At 40.0% G+C, this 22170-nt stretch overlaps 3 protein-coding genes across 4 annotated transcripts; 2 read left to right on the top strand and 1 right to left on the bottom strand.

Annotated features, from left to right (window-relative positions):
- Nucleotides 1-1375: 1375 nt before the first annotated feature.
- Nucleotides 1376-10310, top strand: plekho2 (pleckstrin homology domain containing, family O member 2). 2 transcript variants are annotated; one of them, XM_076051778.1, is made up of 7 exons: nt 1376-1535; nt 3742-3882; nt 4093-4215; nt 4489-4593; nt 5721-5819; nt 6435-6737; nt 7257-10310. In XM_076051778.1, the coding sequence occupies exons 1-7, from the start codon at nt 1527-1529 to the stop codon at nt 8493-8495; spliced, it is 2019 nt and encodes a 672-aa protein (XP_075907893.1). In that variant the 5' UTR covers nt 1376-1526; the 3' UTR covers nt 8496-10310. The 2 variants fall into 2 exon arrangements, with proteins under 2 accessions (XP_075907893.1, XP_075907885.1); XM_076051770.1 differs by lacking the exon at nt 1376-1535 and adding an exon at nt 2873-3145.
- A 170-nt stretch (nt 10311-10480) lies between these two features.
- znf414 (zinc finger protein 414) lies at nt 10481-13687 on the top strand. The gene is made up of 5 exons (XM_076051743.1): nt 10481-10633; nt 10839-10949; nt 11565-11670; nt 11770-12281; nt 12947-13687. The coding sequence occupies exons 1-5, from the start codon at nt 10582-10584 to the stop codon at nt 13123-13125; spliced, it is 960 nt and encodes a 319-aa protein (XP_075907858.1). The 5' UTR covers nt 10481-10581; the 3' UTR covers nt 13126-13687.
- Nucleotides 13688-14149: 462 nt separating this feature from the next.
- On the bottom strand, nt 14150-21594 carry mtch2 (mitochondrial carrier homolog 2). The gene is made up of 13 exons (XM_076051758.1): nt 21439-21594; nt 19843-19927; nt 19279-19385; nt 18944-18970; nt 18555-18611; nt 18168-18225; nt 17921-17972; nt 17781-17840; nt 17541-17634; nt 15353-15400; nt 15196-15263; nt 15017-15092; nt 14150-14868 (listed from the first exon to the last, which is right to left on the bottom strand). Exons 1-13 carry the CDS (start codon nt 21523-21525, stop codon nt 14782-14784), a joined length of 906 nt encoding a protein of 301 aa, XP_075907873.1. The 5' UTR covers nt 21526-21594; the 3' UTR covers nt 14150-14781.
- Nucleotides 21595-22170: the final 576 nt, after the last annotated feature.

Here is a 22170-nt window from a genome sequence, read left to right as displayed (position 1 = left end):
TGGTGGATACTCACTAAGTAAGGCAGAGAAAGATTCACGCTCTTGCGCGATTGCGCTCTGGAACAAAATCACGTGAAAGCGCCATACTGTCTTCCATGAGGTGCGCTGACCAACTATTCAAAAAAACAGGAAGTACCTGTCAAGTTCCTTCCCTTAAAGATCCAGGCAGAAATTTAAACGCTAATACACCCAAACAACAATATTCAATGCAAAATGCTATGTTGAATGTTAGCCAGCAGGTGTCGCCATATTACAAAGTATCAAAACGCTTCCGTACCACGAGTAAAATCAACACAGTTGCTTCGTAATGAGTGAGCGGTCCAGAGAGAAAGCGTTCGGTGACCTTCACGGACCTGCTCGATTGTGTCTCTGCCGGGTTGTTCTTTTTTATTTTTATTTTTATTTACTTTATTTTATTATTATTATTTATTATTATAATTATTTTTTTTTTAAAATCATCATCATCATCATCATCATCATCATCATCGTCATCATCATCATCATCATCATCATCACTATTTTTTCCAAAAAAAACTTTATTTATCATTTTAAAAATTTACAGAAATGCGAATATTCAATAATGTGCGAAGGTTGAAAAATTGTAGGTCTTCAACATAAAACAGAAGAATCACACATGACATAACTTGCCAGGGGAGGTAGGGGTTTACAAGAAAATGCCAAAATGTTTATAAATATTCACGGTTTTTGTCGTCTTTTGATAAAGACAAAAACTTAATTGAGTCGATGTGCTGCTTGACCTCACTGTGAAAAGCAATAAAATTAAGTTTTTCTATGTGTGAACTTAGATTTCTGAACGTGGAATTTTGCCAAAAGAATGCGATTAGTGTCTCTGCAGCGTTAGCTTGCTAGCAGATAGCGATAGATGACGTCACCACTAGTAGTTCGGCTGCCTTTTTGATATTTTGGAGCAGCCCTACAGCGAGGCAGGAAGTAATGAGAGCAATGGCCTAACCACACACACACACACACACACACACACACACACACACACACACACACACACACACACACTGCAAAAAAAAAGTTGTTCATTATTGTTATTTTTTGTCTTGTTTTGTATAGTTTGTTTTTGGGACGTGGATGCAGCCGCTGGTTGTCGCCTGTTTCTCAACCCCAACCAGTAGCAACTACTATATGGAAAATACGCTGAGTGTGAAGTGGATGGTACACCACACAGACACGCACCCTTTCTCTCTCTTTCTATTGTTGTTATTTGTTGACACCTTTTACGCGACTTTGACCGGAAACCAAACTTTTTGGGGGTTTTTTCTCCCTCCCGCTGTGGCAACAAGTTCATAGAAGAAAAAAAAAAAAAGAAAAAGAAAAAAAAAAAAAAGGTAACCGCGAGTGTGATGCACGCCCGGTTCCTATTTTCTCTCTGACATTTGCTGTCGGAAATGTGTCAGATGCAGACCAACAGGGGTGAAGCATCCAGTTTGAGGCGGAATTAAGAAGACGACATTTCTTGATCAACAGCGAGTTTGCCTCTCGTATAGCGGATTGTCATGGAAGATGTGAGTAGGAGCCTAAATCGCGTGCGCTTTCGCTTTGGTGCTGCGTGACACCGCTTAATTGTAAGATTTGGTGGGGATCTTGAGGAGATTCGGCTTTAGTCGAGAGTCACAGTGATGTTCACAACTTCGATAAGGACGCCCTGCAAAGCTCTTGCAGCTCACACATCACAGGCGATGTTCTCTGTCAGCTACTGGGGGGGTGGATAAGCGTCATCGAAGAACGAAGAAAGCCAACTATAGTCGTCGCTATAAGATCCAATCCGTGGCATAAAGCACCTGTTGTCACTATAAAACTCTAGTTTAATAGTCGGCCTACATTGGCACTAAGTTGTCGTGTAAAGTTCCTGGTTAAACGTATGCCAAGACTCCCATCTCACCAGAGGCTACTTGTGCTTGTTGTTGTGTTTTTAAGTCATTCTGTAGTTGTTTAATGAGCGTTAACTACATTAAACTGCCAAATGTTGTGTGTTTGATAAATAAGTTGAATACAAATATATTAATAATGGTGCCTTACATGCTACTATTGACTTAGTAATATTTGTTGTTAAATATATGACTGGTGTTCAAATGTTGTGCTACACTAATAAGAACTTAGGAAGAGAATTTGTTAGAAAAGGGAAGTCGAGACACTGTTAGTAAGTAAACGGGGAAGTAAGTCATCTTTTTTTGGTCATGCAAAACCCCACCCTAGAATGCAACTCTGATTTAAAAAAAAAAAAAGAAAGAAAAAATAATACGTATGTAGCTATATTCTCTTTCTAGTCACATATTCATTACATTGTCTTTGCTCACATTGGTCCAGGCTCACTGAAAGCTTGAACCTGCTTCGAAATGTCCTACATTGCCCTTTTGATTATTTGTTGCACCTTTTACTCTCCAATGGTTTTTGTGAATGATTGAGAATTACCAATTTGTCTGTGTCATAAGCATATGACTTAGCAGGAGAAACAGTCATGGGGGGTGTGAGTGTTGTTTCATTACAGCTGGTTTAGATTACACCTGTTCCGAACGAGATATCATTTTTATTTTATTACAAGGAATCGAAATTCACTGCAGGCCGAGTGGAAGCCAGATAGAATCATTTGACATGAAAGACCAATGATATGTGCTGTTTTACAAAGAAAAAAAAATCTCCCTATTTATATAAGAGTCACCTGATGAAAAGAGGACTCACCAAGTGCAATGTGTTGGAATTATGAGACAATTCTGTTCATCGCCGTCATCATCATCATTATTACTATTATTATTGTGTTGTTAGGGTTGTTGGCTTTTGAGTCCAACATTTACATCAATCTAATTGCATACAAGCTATCTACCTACATTCAGCACTGACTCCATGCGTTAACATCATAACATTTATTGTTAATATAATGGACAACTTCAACTGACTTATTTTGCACTGCAACATCATGCCGTTGCTTGACATTTAACAGCTTTGTCGCTTGAGTTGTGTTTTTGGATTTTGGTTCTGGTTGTGTTTTCATTTCCTCTGTCGTCTTGGACCACATGTGCTTTTTCTCATTGCATCTTCCCTTTCTGAACACCATCACACTGGGATGAGAAAGTCGTACCGAGAGCAAAAGTTGACAGACGGTCACAAACAAGAAAAGGTTACAAAGTTTTTTCTCAAGCTCAATGCAATACAACAACTTTATAAACTAGAACAAAACACTCATAGGTTCCTTCAAGCTTCCGAATGTGTGGTTACTTGGCAGCTCCACTGCCTCTACTAGGCCTTATAAGTTGTGAAACTTGGTTCATATAATTATACCAATTTGAACCCCCATGCAGAACAACACCCAAAAGCTTGGTATGTGGCACTAGAGAAATTTCTGTTCCATTATTCAATATTTTTGGCTGCTTCTGGGAGTTATATTTTATTGTGTTTTATGTTGAGAGTTATCTCATTAATATGAAACCAATTAAAAACAGTTGGTAATTCCCCATTCAACCATGTAATCAGAGACTAGAACTCGTCACGAACAACTGTAAGACTGGTATAGTCAGCAAATAACAAGGGTGCTGCTCTCTATTATACAGGTACCTGATCAACCACCTGAGGGCAACATCCTGGACTCCATATCTACTTAGCTTTGAAATGAGGATTTTATGGTTGATACAATCAAATGCTTTATTTACTTAAATAATCAAAACAATAAAAGTGTTTTAAAATTGTTGTTGTTGTTGTGCATCTTTGCTATTACAGGGTGTAAAAGAGGGGTGTAAAGAGCCAGCGCACTCGTACAAGGCTGGCTGGCTGAAGAAAGACACTGGCAGACTGTTGCCAAACTATAAAGACTGTTACGTCCATGTGGAGAAAACAGAGCTTGTGGTGTATGAAAATGAGGTACACTCGCTGTGTTTCACTGCTTATGCAGCACCTTTTGTCTCGTGATATAGTTATTTATTATCTGTCTTCCAGATCAAAAGTCATGAACTGCCCTCAAATAAATAATCATTAAAATGTTTTCATTTGTACTTTTTACTCTTTTTTTGTAGTTTTGGTGGTGCAAAATACATCTAAAATGACATCAATTGTACCCTTGTTTTATTGTAGGAGATACAGACCTGCTTGGAGAGATTTGATTTGGAAAACTATGACAAATGCCGTGAATTAAAAAGCCCTTTCACAAGGAAGCAGAGACTGATACTAATTAAATCACAGAAACCTGGGAATAAGGTAAGCACAGAGTGATTAGATGGTTGAAATGGACTGTGTTGGTAAAATGCAATAGAGTTAATTCTGGCATAGATTTCACTAGGCAGGATTTTGCATTGAAAAGGCAAATGTTAACGTTACACTTACAAAAAAGAGATGTCTCCTTAAATAAACACTATAGCAAGATAAATACATGGTTTTAAATTAGTATTGACTTTTCCTATTATTCAGCTTCTCAAAAAAGCTTATGTACCTAATTTGTAATCTACTTTACCTCACTGCCCTCACCAACAGGTCCATGATGTGAAATTCCAAGCTCAGAATGCAGAGGAGAAAGAAACTTGGATCAAAGCTCTGATTGATGCCATTAACCGTGCAAAGAACAAATACTTAGATGAGGTAAATACTTATTTAACATATATTGACATATAGAAATATATATGTCTCACTTTGCAAAGACCTTAATTAGCACCATGATTTACCATGTATGTTATCATTGCTTTTTTTATTTCTTCAAGTACAAATATTATATATAAAATACATACATAATATATAGTATAAATGTTGTATTACAAACAAATGTTTCTTTTTAAGTTGGCCTGGTTTTACTAGGCCAATTTAAGATTATATCTGGGTTCTACAATAATCACAGTTTTAAACCAGCACTTGCTGAAATGGCTCTCTCGGACAAGATCAAAATCTTCTCAAATTTATCTTCTTTGTCCAAGTCTTCTGAAATAATCTCATGCCTTGATGGAAGACTAGAACTAGTTTTTGACTGAATGATGACTTGTTGGTGACAGTCTGCCACTGTAGTGTAAGTGTATTTATATATATTTAACATATACCCAAAGGAAACACCATCTGTGTTGATGGGCAGCTTGGACTCATCATCTGTGATGAGCCCGGGGTCATCGGGTGTTCCGGGTCTTTGATCTTCAGACACCCGGGCTGTTGCTTTGGCTCTTTGGTTTGTGTGAAGTCAAACCTCTGTACCAATGCTAACAGTCAGGATGCTTACTAGTGGGAATAGCTGGCCCACTCCTTCAAGCGCTGAATCAACGTCCTCATCAAACTGTAGCTCACTGATGGCACACTGCCACCTAGGTATCTGACATACGAACTACACATCGTAACCGACTCATATAAAGGTTAACCAAAAAAAGACACTCACGTGACTTGAGGTGACTTGTGTAAAGGCAGCATTAATTCCAAATTCCAGTCATACATCCACACAAACGCTGTTGAAACATGATATGACTTGTCTTTGATAATGACCTCAGTCTGACAATGCAGTTTGGAACTAGTAATCTGAAGTACAGTAACAACATCTCAGAATGCCACTGGATTGGTGTAAGTTCATTTAAAGTAGAGTTGTGGTTTCATTTGAGTCTTGAACGTGAAATTGGCCCATTGAGTTGAACCTAAACCTGAACCTGAATGCATTGTTATAGCCCTTATTTGTCAGTACACTTCCAATTAAATGCAGTAAAATGATACTTCATAAGGTGATTCTTGGCCCACAGGTGAAGACTGACAAAAGCCGTAATTTGGAGCACATCACTAGAACAAGGCCAAAAGGGAATAATAATCGTCGGCCACCAACTAGGATACACATGAAAGAGGTTGGTGTGATGCAATGTCAGTGTAAGACTTTGTGAACATTTGGTTGTTATTATGTCTTTCCAATTGATGGTTACTCATTAAAATGAGTAAATGTGTCATGTGTTATATGTCATACACAAAACCACCATTTCTCTGTATTTCAGCGTTTTAATGATCACCACATTCAAATTGAAGACTGTAAATTTAAATCGAAAACTATTGGTGTCTGCTAGTAATATGTTTTTTTTTTTCTTTCTTTCTTCTTTTTTTTTTTAACAAAACTGTATTTTTTTGGCTTTCAAGGTTTATTCTCATTTCACTTTTATCTCTCCCTCATACTGTGGTTCAAGTACAAACACAAGCTTATGTGTTTAATGAAAACATTATGGATAGGATAGGATAAATTATTTTTCCCCTACATTTCTCTTTTAATACAAACAAGAAGCAATTTATATGTTATTAACAAATACAACTCATTGATTACAATAATGAGAAATCAAACTAATAAAGACGAGACTGAGCTTTAGATGGTCATGAAGTTTTCAAATAATTCCTATTCCTAATAATGCAGCAGCCAACAGTGTGAACAGTATTTGCACATTTTCTGAATGATGTTGTTTCTCTCCATACTTTAGGTGGCGATGGTGTCAGAAGATGGTACAATGTATTTGGATCTTGACCGTGTGGAGGCTGTGTCTTCAAATGGAACTCATCCTGACTATGCCAATATTGAGAGTTCAGTTGAAGCCATCAAGAGTCCAACGTCTTCTACTAATGTAAAGGATTCTCCAGAGAATCAAGTGGGACCATGTTCTGAAGAAGCAGAGACTGAGCAAGACATCAGTTTAGTGAAAAAGAAGTTCAAACCTCCGATGCCTCCCACTAAAGAAGCAAGACCCAGTGCAACACCTGTGAAAAATGATCAGGTAATAGATAAGGTCTGCAATATGTTCTTTCATCCATCGAAGCCATTTATTCAGTCACAGCTGGTCATCGTTGAAGTTGGTTGGCCAAATTTCAGTTCCTAAATTCTTCTCAAAGCTTGGACTGAGATTGATGTTGCTCTACACTGACTTAAGTGCTAGAGATAATTCAGTCACCACAAATAAACAGTCTTTTCTGCCCTGAAACCAGTGGCCATGAAAAAGTAATAGTTAAGCCTAGAGACAAAAAGCATTTTAATTGTCTTATTGAAGAAATTTGCAAGAAATAGAGGGCAAGAGTAAAAAAAAAAAAAAAAAAAATCTGAAACAGGGGGCCTCACAGCAAGTATGGGTTCAATCTCTGGCTTCCTCCATGTATGTGTGCATAACAGCCTCCAACAAAATTCAGCACAACAAACAAGCTGTAATGGTGAACAATACCTGTTGTATTATTAGGTAATAATCGTAATCATGTATTTGTCTATGTTTCTGTTTTAATAACAAGATATATGATTTGTGAATATATGTTTATAGGACCTGGAGACATCTATGTCTAAATCTCCAGAAATCCAGCCGCGTGTTTCCACTGATGAGGCGACAGAGAAGGATGAAACTCTCAAGATATCTGAAGCAAGTCTTGATCTCAAGTCAAAGACTGATCGGCCGACAACTCCTACCATTCCACCCAAAAACGAAACCTCAAGTCCCGAAGAGACATCACAAACTAGGCAGAGTGACAAACCACCTGCCGTTCCATGCAAAGGAAAGAAACCCATCCTTTGGATTGTGAAGCCAGATCAAGAGGTTCACAAAACAACGGATGAAATGAAAAATCTGACCAATTCCAAAACCGGATCAGAAAGTTCTGGTGCACAAGAACATGCTTCTGAAGAAGTGTCAGAGGAAACAGTCGGCATCACCATAGCCCCACTCATACCCCCACTCATACCCCCAAAGAAAACGCAAGACAAAGTTACTGAGCTCAGCGTGCAACCTATAGTAGATCGGACAAGTGCAATGCTCTCTAGCAAAGTTGATGACCCTTGTACAGTGCTGACAGGAGCACGAGATACCACAGATATTTTCGTATCAGAAAAAGAGGTAGTAACTAAAAATGAGGTGAGGTCAGAATGTGTCTTTTTGGATGATGCAATACCTGATAACTTCAACCGTAGTACTGTGTTAAGTAATTTCCCCGAGAACAGCAAGGAAGGAGAAGAAAAACCGGCAGATAGTGGGCAGCATTCAGACGATGGCACTGTAGGCTCTGGGAGTAAAGATACTTTGGCAGCAACAATGAAAAAAAGTCAGCTCGGTCTGGATGTTTCAGATGGAAATGAAGATGATATCCAGATCTCAGATCATATGGGGAGTACACAGGCTGAAATGAATCCTCGGGTGGGTATGGAAGAATTTCTTTGTCAGGTGTCAGTCCCAAATCCGCCAATCAAACCTCTGGTGATGGCCAGGTCAGCGTCTCATGGAGATTTGCTGCTTCCATCTTCAGTAAACGATACTAGTGCTGTGACTGGAGGCACCGGCACTCCAACAGATGATGTTGCAAAGCTCAAATTGGAAGTGTCAATGCAGGTGGAAAAGACAAATGAGCTCCTTTCCAGACTGTCCAAACTCCCAAACATGGGCGCTGAAGAGGACAGGTCTGTGAACCTGCTGGCAGAGACCATGGAGAAACTGAAGAGGGCTGACCTTGTTCTCACAGAGGGCAACGAGATCAGTCCCTCAAAGACTGAAATTAACAGAAAAAGCTGGTGAAAGTTAAATATGGACATTGTTTTGAGAAACAGTGTTTGTCTACTGTAGTAACAGCAATTTACAGTGGACATGCAAGTGCTAATAAATAGCTTCAACAACATGTTTTTTGCTTAGACAAACATAAGACATTGACATATGAAAGTATTATATACTTGGTGCCTGCAAACGCTTAGAAATAGGAAGCTGCTTGTCCTCATTTCTCCCTAAATTAAAGAATCATTGTCCACAATTAATTTGGCAAAACTGACCTCTCTATAAACCCTCCCGAGAACAGGCACAGTTGAATACAGCATTATCATCAGTAATTGGGCCTGGAGTCTGTTAAAACTGCAGACGGCAAATATGTTCATACAGATAGCTGTACAGCCAGTGTCTTGCAACTCTTAATCAGTGAGAACGACAATCAGACATATTCAATGCAGTGTGTATCAATGTCTTGTCCGAACAAGCAATGTTCTGAGGGGAGCGTTTACAGAGATGCACACATGTACTTTTTGAAAGAAAAATGCATTTATATGGTTAATTATTTAGGTTTTTTGTGGTAAATAAACTGACAGAAAAATGTGAATAGGACACTGTGCAAGACCTCAATCACAATTGATGGAAACAAAATAAAAAATCCTTCTAGGTTAAGCTTTGAAAAACAATAATTACAATATTTTATGTTTTTGCATTTTTGCCAGGCAAAGTTTTCTCTGAGTATACCAATGCCTATGGCTGCACAGGTGGAAAAGTGACCAGGGAGAATGTAGTTTAGCAAAGGAGTATGTCATGCTTTGCTTAAGTATAGAAATTCTAACTGTAGCAAAATCTTTTCATTTTATTTCTTTAATTTTTATTTTTGTCATTATGTATTATAAGCAAGAAGGCGGTGGGTCGGACGGCTGGGTCAGTATGAAGTTTGCATGTTCATTTTTGTGTCTGCTGGGTTTTCTCCAGGTACTGCGGCTTCCTCCTCCCACAGTCTAAAAATGTGCATGTGAGGTGAATTGCGAACTTCAAATTGTTAGATCAAGTGTGAATGTTTTCTTTTTATGTTGGACTGCCATAAAGACTGGGGAGCAGTGATTGAAGAGAAGCGGCAATAGAAAATGAATGGATGGATGTACTGTATTACATGCAGTTGTTTCTTTGAGGTAAATAAGTTCACTTTCTGCTTGATCCCTGCCTCTCAAAATCAAGATCAGCGTTAATATATGTATTGTTTTTGGTGTTTTCTGAATATATTAAACAAAGTATTTTCAAAAAGAATTATGGTTGTTGTTGTTGTTGTTGTTGTTTTGTTTTTTAACTCTCAGCTTAACTCATAAATTGATTGAATAAAATGTCTAAGTTTTGATTTCTCTATGTGTTTTGCAAATATATCATAGTGGCACTGGGTGTGTAGTTACCCTCACTCAAATAGCATCACCTTGGGAACAAATGCAGCAGCTCATGACAGTCTTTTCAATTCCTGATACCTTAACAAGGCATCATATCAAATAAACTCTCCATGCGATCGATTGAATTTTAAACCCATGGAACTGGAAGAGTTGACTTAACGTGTGTGTGTGTGTGTGTGTGTGTGTGTGTGTGTGTGTGCCTGCCTAACTATCACCCTGTTAAATTTTATGCCATAACATTTACATCCGGAACTCCCTCAGCTTCATAAGATTGTGATTAATGTACTTTTGCTCACATCAGGAAATGGGTGGTGTACCTGAGCCTCGTGCAAACAAAATACTGTAAATACTGTAAAAGCCAAAATGTTGACCTTGTGAAATGTTTTGATCCTACATAAAAAAAAATAAAGGAATTTGCCTCACTGTTCCAACAGTTTTGTGTTCTATTTGTTTGTTTGTTTGTTTGTTGTCTTGCACGTATCACTTGCATGGATTAATGTGGGGGTGTTATCCACGCTACACTTCATCATACTCCATACCATTGGTGGCAGTAATGAGCCAAATCGATGTTCAGTCATTGTCCAAAAAAGGACACATAGAAGAAGAAGAAGAAGAAGAAGAAGAAGAAGAAGAAGCAAGCAAGAAAGATAATAATAAGGAAAAGAACAATCTTCATCAGTAAGCGTTTTTTTTTTCCTGATTCCATGATGATCACAGACAGCACACTGTCGGAGCCATGCGCAAACGAAACCGAAGGTTTGAAAAGTGGTGAGTGCAAAAATACGCCAACTCAGCTTCGGCTTTTAATTTTGGTTTTCAGCTACCGCGATTAGCTTTGTCGATTATTGACTATAACGTGATAGCACATGGTACAGATTCGACATGTCACTGTACTGAGATAGACGGGCATTATTGAGTCCTTTTTTTTTTTTTTTTTTTTTTTTTTGCCTTCTTGTTACAGGAAATAACCGGACATCGTGTCCGGTTTACGGCTGTAAGCGAACCTACACAGCCATGGCAGCTTTAGACGACCACGTCAAGGACCATGAGAACCCGGCTCAGTCTCTTCCAGGTGAGAAGTGCAGTCACACGGTGGGCAGTTGCCCGGTTCGGTTCTTCTACCGAAGTGGTGTGAATTAGGGCAGGGGTGGGCAAACTACGGCCCGGGGGCCATATGCGGCCGGTTAAACTTTCTAATCCGGCCCCCCGAATTTAAAGAAATTGTGTAAATAGTCAGTAATAAAATAGCTGCATTTAATCAATTTTCTCAGTGTTTTAAGAGTCGTTTCAATAAAGAGCTGTGGGGCTTCAAAGATACAGATTTTATCGTAATACTTCAATTGACATTAAAACATGTTTTCTATATATTCCATTCTATACGCCCCCCCCGCCCCCCCTTTTGAGATGGGTCACCAAAACACTCCATCCATCCGCTCCTGCTCTGACCCCTCTGTCATATTTTACAAGCCATTGTGGCCCACCAGTCAGAAAGTTTGCCCACGATTTATTTACTATTAATGTAATCTCTTCAAGTTTGTTTGGGCCGGATTATAAAGGTTAACGGGCTACATATGGCCCCTGGGCCGTAGTTTGCCCATGCCTGATTTCGGATGTCGCTGACGGCCTTGGTGTGAAATGCACGGCCCACCACGGATTACTTTTGACACAGAGTTTGAATTCTCCTCAGGTAAAATCATGCTGTGTTCAAGTCCCGGCTGCAACTGCTCCTTCCCAAGCATGCAGAAACTCATGGACCATGTGAGGCGTCATTACAAACCAAACATATTTTTTCTGTGAGTTTTTCTGTATTTGTTTCCAAGTTCAGTAAACCCTTTACGTTCATCGGCAAAAAGTTAGCTCATTCATGTGAATGTTTCTTTTCTCACTCACAGGTGTGAGAGCTGTCGCACAAAGTTACGATCGTACCGAGGCCTCTTGACTCACTTGCACACGTGTTCCAAAGTGCAAAGCGGGAAAGCCAAGGCAACAGAACCCGCGCCCCCTCCGACGCCTGCTGGTCAGAACCCCAGTGTGAATCTGGTACCAGATCAGAGAGCCCCACAGTTGGACTCTGCCCCCGAGTCGCAGGAGACACCTTCACAGATCCAGAATCCAGACACTTTGTTCCCGCCTGCGCCTGCACAGACAGATTCTGCTTCCTCATCTGTCATGGCCTCCACGTTACCTTCTCAACAGGGGCCATCACCCGCCTGGGTAACAGCAGAACAACCCGCAGAAGTTGATCTCCGGCCTACCCCCGACTTGCTCCCGTCTCTTAGCGCGGCCGGCTCAGCAGTCAGTCTAGATCTTTCGTATACCCAGGATCAACGTAACACTGTAGGGTCTCCTGCAGCAGCTTCAAACTCCCAACTCGGTTCCGCAGTCGTCTGGAACAAAAATCAAGGTGAGCTCATTAGCACGTGCATTCTAAATCTCTCTCTTTCTCACAAGCTGCGTTTCTATTACCCCAAGAATTGCACAAAACCTAAATATCGCAAAAAAAACCCAAAAAAAAACACGTCACGGAAACACCTTAACTTTGAAAAACCTCTCAAATATTGCCAAAAGGTTTTGACACTCTCATGAGGTGGTTTTTCAGACGTATCGATCTAGAGGTGTATTACCAAAGTGTCATGGAAACAGGGGGGGTCACGTGACCAGTTCACTTCAAATAGGAATGGCGCTCTGTGTTTGGATGGAGGAGGAGACGGAATTTTTTTTTTTACAAGTAATCAAGGAGAAAAATACAACAACCATTCTTGACAGCAATCAACATTGAAATGCAGATTTGTACAAGAAAATTTGTACCTCCGTCCTCCTCAAAGTGGGGTCTCGCAGGGCGAGATTTCACCAGCAGTACTGAAGTCTTCCTCATTTTACCCATAAGATTGATTTGCCGGTTTGATTTGAAATTCAACCCTCGGCATCCGTTCTGCTCGAGAGAAATAATACAACATATAGACCCTTTTTTTTTTAAGTATGTTGAAGCGTATTCATGTGTGTTTTCTCAACAGGTGAAAACCACTTGGAATTTTGCTGCTCATTCTGTTTTGCTCTCAACCTTTGCAGGTGTGGCATGCAACAGAGGCATTATCTGGGAGCCGACAAAAGGACGTTACACGTGCGTGCAGTGCGGCTTCATGGACAGCAGTCGTGAGAAAATGACGAGGCACACCAGCGGTCAACAGAGCCGCGACGTAGCAGCTGAAGACACAGGGGTTGGACCTCAAATACGTAGCGTGGTTTAAGTTTGTCTTTTGAATAAGTTTGGATTTATACGACACTGTCATGCCCGCAGTGATGGCGTCCCAACAACTGCCACTGCATGTGTGACACAGTTTGTTAGTTTGTAGTTTTTAAAGCAAATTGCTTTAAATGACACACATTCCTTCAACATGGCTGGCAGTTAAATGGTCATTTAAAAAATTAATTAATTAATTAATTTAAAAAAAGTCACCTTCTGTTTAGGTCTGAAGCCTGAAGAACAGCCATAACGACATGCTTCACATAAACCAATGACTGTAATGACAATCTGTCACCTCAACATCACTTACTGCATTTTCTTCATATTGTTCTCTCTCTGTCAAAGCAGTAGAGTCGTTTCAGTGGCTACAGACTAATTGATATCAGTAGTTCTGTCTTTATCGAAATCCAACATAAAGTCAATCAATATGTGTAAGTCAAATCTAAGTTGTTCAGCAAACATTTATGACTGTTAAAGAGAGGAGTTGAACTCCAGATATGGAAAGCGATGAGACTGTAGTTTGTTTCTGTACTATTAAAACATACAGTGAAATATGAACACATTAACACTCGGTGGTGTCTTATTCATGTGCACAACTGACTTCCCTCCGACGTGTAGCTCGCTGCTGTTTCGGCTCAATCCACTCTCGGTAATTTGTTCTCTTCCTCTGCAAACGTGGAGCCAGTTGACGGTACAGTCCTTCAAATTGTCCGACGGACATTCTAAAGTATGCCAAAATGTCACTTGGTAAAAATTTGAGCTCCTGGTTCGTGGTGTTGAACTCACCCGTCTCCTCTCTCATGAACAATATTGGCTTTTTAGCTTAGCGAATTTTGTATGCATATTCGCCTCGCGCTCGGTGTGAACAGGAAAAATCAGCTTTTTTTTTGCGTTGTTCATTCGCGTTGCTTTGCCCAGTGTATAAGGACCTTTACACTTTTGAAACCATCATTTGTGTGTGTGGAGGATTCTTTCCTTGTCTCTTTTCACTACCAAATCAATGGCAAAGAAGGCAAAGGCAAATAAAGTTCCAAGGTTTTCTTCCACTCTTTTATTAATTCATAGTGTCTCAGAAAAAAGTTGATTCAAGCACTTGAGCGTCAGCGGTGCCAGAGATGATTCTCAGTACAAGCCACCATGCCTTGCTACATCCATGTAAACTCCTAAAACATCTCTAACTTGGACTCTTAATTTATTTTTCTTTTTTTTTTTTTACAATAATTATCTTTCTCAACAAAAAGCATACATCACAAGCTCAAGTTCCTGTTTCAAAATGATGATTTGACATTACCACATGCAGACTGAAGTGCAGTTACATTAACTTCTCTCATCAATGGAACTAAGAAGACATACAATATCTAACCATGGAGGGGTCGGGGGTCAAACGAAAAGATCTGGTCTTCACAACGTTCTAATGTTACACATATGTAAAGAAGACATACTGTATGCGACGTAAAATTATAATTTCTGTGAATTGAATTAACAGGAAACAAACCCTTTTTATTTTTATCTCAGTGGCAGATTAGAGGAATAAAGTAAATAAATGCATACAAAACAATTAAAAAAAAAAAAAAAAAGATTATGTGAAGAATGTCAAGCCCCCATCTGGCAATTTTTCTTTTCTTTTTTTCATATATTATTACAGTTTTCTGTTGAGACTTTAAAAAAATCTTTTCTGATCCAATGCATACATCTTCCCTGCTGGGAGCTTCCGGAAAAATAAACTATTACCTCTGCTCATGTTGCCCTGAAACAAGCAAAAGACAAAAGTAAACATTAAGACAAAGTGTAAACATGCTGGGGATCACACGGCAAGCGCAAAGAGAAGAGTGGTAATGCCTCTGCATTCTACCGTCGGAGTGAACAACTGAAAATGTTAAGCGACGCTTGCTTACCTCTCTGCTTAGATGCCTCCAGCAGTCCACCCAGGTGGGATATACTGATGCGTAGGGTGGGAGACCTCCCGCAAGCCTGCACGGAAAGGGTTGGCGTCGTAAGTGACATGATGAGCGACGGATTTTAACCACCGTGAACACCCGCGGAGACGCTGCGACGCAATCCCCCCCCAACTCACCCGCAGTTGTTGACGGCCATGATGTTTGACACCAAAACAAACGGGTACGTGAGCATACTGGCAAAAAACTGAGACAAAGAGCAGAGGACAAATATGAGGTAGGTAGGTAGGTAGGAAACAGGCCAATGGGTGTGTAGACGTTCAGTGCTTCACTCACCCCTGTCACAGCCTGGGAGCAGTTTTTGATCTCTCCTGTGTGACTCATCTGTACACAGGTAAGACAAAACTCTTATTGGTGGAGTGCAACCTAAGACACATAGGATCGGATTCCACAGCGACTCAGGGCGCTACCGTTTCGATTATTCACCTATTATTACATCACCACGGATATACGAAAGCGGATTACGGGCCACAAGGAGGAGATTTTTTAATTAAGTTTTCATTTTGAGTTTTAAGTTGAAATTTTGTGAGAGAGGTCTACGTAAAAAAAAAAAAATATAGAGAATAAAGTCGACGCAACTAAAGTGGAAATTGGCGAGTAGACTGGATGGATGGTGGTTTAACCCAGTTACCCACAGTTAAAAGTAAACTGCCGAAAACAGGTGTAGCCCACAAGGTTCACCCACAGTAATCAGGAAACTGGCGTGCAGAGCCTTTAGACTTTATTCTCAACATTTTGACTTACTTCACCTTAACGTTAATAGCGAAATTTAAATTTTATTCACAGAATTCTGTCTTTTTACGCCAATTTTATTCTCAAAATTTCAACTTCACTCTCAAAAATCTATCTTAATTTTTTTGTCTCTTCTTGTGGTACAGATATCATCAGTATGGTTGTCACGGTTATTGCTGCGTTAGCCCTGTTTTTTTTTTTTTCTTCCTCATTCTGGCTGCTTTATTCAAAGCATATCAAATAAAACTAAATTTCCCTAATTTTTTCAGACCACCAAATATTACCCACATATTTTGCACAACAAAAAGCTGCTCTTGTTCCACACAATTATATCACACCGAAAGTGCCTTTTGAGAAAAAAAAAGAACAACGCTTGCAATGCATGCGGGGTTAGAGAGCAGCCACAACACTGAAACCATGTGAAAATCTGTGCACTTAAACTTATTCCTGCCTATTTCATAGAGAAAACATGAACATGTACGACTATCGTAAGTATCTTAGGTTTCTGCCCAGTGTTGGAGGAGGCTTCACACCAACCGTCGTCCACCTTTTCGGTGCAACACAAGTCGAACCTCTTGTCATTTGTGACTAACGGCTGTGTTTGCCTCATTTCTATTGTTAGACACTCAGTGTGCCACAGAGTTAAGAGTTCTTCTGTCTTGTGTTGAAGACCGTTATATATGCAGGCAGCACCAGTACTGGCGGTCAGGGCTAATATAGGCGGTAGGTCGCTGATGCTTTTATAGCTGCTCGGTGCTTTTATAGCCGTCTGACAACGGTGCTTATATATATATGTCGCTTCGCTTTACCTTCCGCATGAGTGTTACTTCATTCTACAAGTGTACACGCAAAGAACTCTCTACACAAACACATCAAATATATATATATATATATATATATATATATATATATATATATATATATATTTTTTTTTTTAACAATTTCTTAAACATGATCAAAGCTTGTACACATAGACTAAACGATGCTAATTGAGCTATAGCAACCAAACGCTACCAGCGTTGGTAAAGCACTGAAAAGAAAAGACGTAATACTGGTCGTCTCCGGTAAAGTTTTGCTTACAAGGCAAACAAATAGCTGGAAGAGGCGTATTCATAGGAAACTCGTAGCTGGAGAACTTGGTGATTTGCAGGTGTCTCCATTGAATGGTGTGAAATGCATAATCCGTAATTCTGGTAAAATCTCGCCCCGCGAGAGCCCACTTTGAGGAGGGTGGAGGCAGTCAAAGGGATTGTCTGCCGGTTTCACTCAACTTTTTTGGTCTCCTGTGTCCCTGTTTTTATATACTATGACTCTGGTGTCCTTTTTGTGTGTTTTTCATGGTTTTTAACATCAGGTCGGAGGACTGCGGTTGAAAATTAGCTTCTGGCTAACACCGGCAAATTGACAGGAATGTGAATTAAGAGGTCAATCCTTTTCAAATAAAAAAATTAAATTAAAATAAATTAAGATGTGTATCCACTGACCCCAACAGGAATAACAAGACACATTTAAATAGGTTTAAAAAAAAAAAAAAGACATCTAAACTGACAGTGTAACTACACACTGCAGCCTGCAGTCAAGACCTCGATGACCTGCACAACTGCGAACCTGCACAGGCAAACACACTGCCACGACCCGCGCAACTTCACGCGTCATCAATGCAGTAGCTGAGGCCTCTCTGCTTGGACCCAATGAAACAGCGTTGTCACGGTAAAGTAAAGAGTTGACTCACCGAGTCATCGATGGCGTACTTGTTCACTAGATAAGCCAAGAGGTTACAGATCCATAGAGAGAAGATGTCGCCGAGCAGACGAGGGATCAAACCGCTGGAGGAAAAAGCAAAAAGCAAATATCTGATTAACAACCCAGCAGTGACGATGATCAACGACCTATGGCCTCTACAGGAACTCAAATGAACCAGGAGAGAAAAAAAAGAATACAAATAAAAAGCTATGGAGACGTTAAAACTTACGCAAAGAAGCCCAGGATGCCTTCCTCTTTGTAGACTGTGATGACTGAGTCAAACACTCCACTGAGAGGAAAAGACAGCCTTTTAGTATTTGAAGAGGGTCACAACCGCACTCGTTTTTGAGTCAAACGTCACATCTTTACCTGTATTTTGTTTCTCTTCCAATAAATTGGATCATGCATCGTAAAGTGATGACTGAAAAAGAAGTTTAAGAAAGTTGACATGTAGCCACACAGACCATAATGACCAAACCAAAACTAAAAATAGCTCAAAATTGAAACCGTTTGATGACTAACTTTGACTATCGCTGCTGTGTCACATGATGAACACTGGGTCGCACATAAAAGCCATTTAAAAATACAAAAATATATATAATTATGCATCACATACCGTGGAAGGGATGTGTGATGATGGTGGCACATGAACGAGCGATCATTTCTTTGGTTGTCTATGGAAATCGCACAAACACACACAAAATAAGTTAGCTGGCAGTGCACTTTCACAGACAGGAAGTACAAAAGGGGTTCTGAAAGCCAACAGCGGGCCTGCGGGATCAGATGACAGCCTCTGTCTTGAGACTTCAGGAATAGTTTAAGCTTGCAGTACAGTGCTGAACTCCATAACTTTACAATACAGAATTGAATTGATCAAATTGACAGCAATCAACCGTACTTTTCCATTGTCCATTTTAACAGAGGTGTCAGTTAAGTGTTACCCCCTTGCTTTAGACACAGAAAGCTGTTTTAAAAAAAAAGCTTTGGAAACAGTATGACTCACATCATTGACAACCCGCTCAAAGGATCCCTCGTCAGCCTTCTCGGGACATCCCAGAATCTAGACAACCAACACAGACACATGGTCATTATAGGCCTTTTAACATCAGACAACCATTACACACCTGCAGCACCACTGAAGGGGGGAGGGGGAGCTTGATAAAAACTGAAGCGGGTGCGCTTTTTGATTTAAATGTTTAATTTTCTACTCCGAACAGCCTTCAGTTCAGTAGCTTGAGTTAACCAATCAGCGGTGAACCTGGCATTCTGCTTCTACAAATCATTCACATTAACATTAACTATTGACTTACTGAAGTCAATGCAACGCCATTAGACAAACTACTGAGCATTTCATCATCTGTCACACAGAAACAAGAATTAAAAAGGTCTTACCTGAAGTGTACCGTGTTCCTGACATTTCTGTGAAAAAAAAATAAACTATGAATCAAGTTGACTGACTGGTAAAAACTTGACAGTGAATGAACTCTTCACCTTCCACCAAAACTTAAAAGGCTACACCGTTAATCAAACTTTTGACTTTTTCACGACTCGATTTCTTTTGCAAAACTGCCAACACAAAGATCTACAAAAAGAGAGAATAATGCTTGCACTTCCGATCATATTTCAGGCCACCTAAACCTATAGAACTACCGGGGGTTAAATCAATTATAGTGCCTGGATATCCTACTTGTACGTGAGGATATAACACTTAAAATGTTCATGCCCACCTGTGCAATTTTGCTGTGGACAACAGTGCCGATGGTGCCGGCACAAAGCCTTGGTCCAAGTCCCTTGAAGAGACCGACTTTTCCATCGATCTTGATTATGTGCTTTGCTGAAAATAATGGCATGTTGTACATTTTATAACAGTGCCACAGATTTTATCAAAAACGGTCAAAAGACAATTTAAAAGAAATCGCAATCCAATTAAGGGGCATTGAATACATAAGACAAAACAACACATCGAGCAGTGCCTTTGTTGGTTGTCATTTTTGAAAATTCATAATTATGAATAAATCACCATCCATCAATATTTCACTCAACACAACATTTTTTGTATATGCATCATACTGTTAACTATTTTTGTAACCTCAGGCATGTTCTTAATGAGAGCCATGGTGCTAGTAGCTTGTGTCTCTTAAACATCATTGGCAGAACATTATCAGAAATTCAGAAAAAAAAATGATATGGGTTTCACTATATAACTAAACTGGTGGAGTTGAAGACGGACATGCAATGGCTTCTATAGCTGAGGAAGTGGTTGACTATTATACTTATTATTCTGTACTCACCATAAGCAAAGAGTCCGGGGAGCTGGTTTACTTGTCTACCAAACAAGTTTCTGCCCAGAGTTGGAGGAAGTGGTTCATGTCCGACCTATGAACGCACACGCACACACATACAAAAATGAAAAATAATTACCAGAATGCATTCTGTAGTCGGCCTGTACGTTAGCAATATCAAATAACTACCTACGCGTGATTTGTCATTTATTTATGTACACTCCCAGTCAAACGTTTGGACACACACCCTTCTCATGCAATTTATTTATTTATTTATTTATTTATTTTTTTTAATCTTTACAACTTTCTACACTGCGGATTGATACTGAAGGCATCAAATATATGAGTAAGATATATGTAATTATTATGCAGCCAAGAAAAACACGTTTAATTACTCCAAATATTCTTTTAATGAAAGGTGGCTATTTTGAAGAATTTCAATATAAAACGTGTTTTACACTTTTGTTTCCTACATAATTCCATGTGTGTTCATACGTAGTTCTGATGCCTTCAGTGAGAAACTGCAACGTCAACAGTCCTGAGAATGAAAGAAAAGACATTACATTCATAGGGTGGGTCCAAACCTTGGCTGGTCGCGTACACACGAACGTGCAGACGTAGTTGTTGAGCAATGTGTGCTACGTTGCGGTTGGTAAACTCCCTACGCTCCCCATATTTCGTTTTCTAGGCTTTTGGTGGACACTGGTTTATCCCTCTTGAACATGTTTGCTCGTGAAGTCATTGCTCCTTTTCCATCTCCACGTCCTTTGCCTTTGTTTTTTTTTTTGATTTGCGAAGGTCTTAACGAACTGAAAGGCAACGGTTCCAGTCCAGGAACCACACTGACTTAAGCTAATTACTGAGCGCTAATGGCTGTTATTGTAGAAGACTGTGTTCCGTTAAGACCCGACATTACACCGCCACTACAACACCACATTCGGTCGCATCTGTGCGCCGTACGCGCTTAAACTCGATTATTCATCAGTTTGGGCGATTAGGAGAATGGAAACAAAAGACACGAAGGCACAGGAGACATTTTGTGCACACCAGTAGCAAGGTACAACTCTTATCGCCATCACAGCTCCTTGAACCTTCCCTTCCCCTCGCCAAGAAGGGACACTACATACATACACACATCGACCCACTTACAAAAAACATGCATACATTTTTCATTTAAAAAACAACAAATTAAACTACAGTTACCACCGCAGATATGACAGCGCACTGTAAACAATTACTTTAATGCACGTGAGGAAACGATCATGGATCCTCTATTCCGCCTACACAGCTGATAACAAACAGAAGGTCACACGTACGACACAAGGAGCAAACGACCCAGCGACAGCAAGTCGCAAGTGGCGAAATGTTTGCTCCTATGTTAACTTCGAGCAAAAATAATCCAGCACAGACGTCCACAAATACGGCCCGATCGGACGATATTCAGACGTCGTTTATTGTTGAAAGCGCTTTCTGTTTGTTTAAACAGCGTTCACCCTCGGACTGTTTGTTGTACTGTACTTTGAACCGAGTGACGCCGACGTTGTGTCGGAGCAGCGCAAACCAACCACGACTTCCGGGTGGCCGCGAGAATCCAGTGTGTTTTACCTGAATCAAGACTTTGATGTACATCAGAGGGTGGGACAGAACCGTCAGCCCCGAGCCCAGCAACACTTGACCACACGTGTCCGCCATCTTTGGAGAGACATAGAAGCCAAGAAGGAAGTTGTTCACCGTGATCTTCCGCCACAGGGCGTCTACGGTGTTCTGTTCCGTCTTTTCATTACCGCCATCTAGTGTCAGTAAATTGTAACACATTTGAAATTGCGCGTTCGTAGACTACGAGGCCGCCCTGTCCGCTTCTTGGATAGTGTTGCCAACTTTCATTCATAAAAATAAAGGAGGCCTCCCGCAGCCCCGAGGCAATGGCCGTCACAGACCAGTGGCTCGCTACTAGTGGTAAATCATAACATAAATTAGAGTTTCAAAAAAGTATATGGTTCACATAGTTTGCACTGCTTTGTTCCCAATAGAATAAGAAGTACGATGAATGTTTAAATTGTATTGAAATCTTTTCATTGAACCTGTTTTTGCATAACAATAAATAAAGTGCATGATGGGTGGCTTTTTCAAAGGAATTAAATAAATAAAGCTGAAAAGAGAAACGATGCTGATTCATAGCCTGCTCTACGCAAACTACGCAGCCTGCGCATCAAGTGAGTGGGTTGCACACTGTATTGACTGTAGCTACGTAGATTAACGTTTTGAACGCAAACTCTTTGGAAACGAACGTGAGTTTGCGTCGAAAATAAATTTACGTTCAAGACAACTCAGAAATAC

This window comes from Nelusetta ayraudi, unplaced genomic scaffold (genome assembly GCF_046127955.1).
Source record: "Nelusetta ayraudi isolate G7.1 ecotype Tasmania unplaced genomic scaffold, CSIRO-AGI_Nayr_v1 ptg000005l, whole genome shotgun sequence".
Taxonomy (NCBI): Eukaryota; Metazoa; Chordata; class Actinopteri; order Tetraodontiformes; family Monacanthidae; genus Nelusetta; species Nelusetta ayraudi.
The sequence above is the reverse complement of the archived record's forward strand: the minus strand, read 5'-3'. Positions and strand labels throughout refer to the sequence as shown.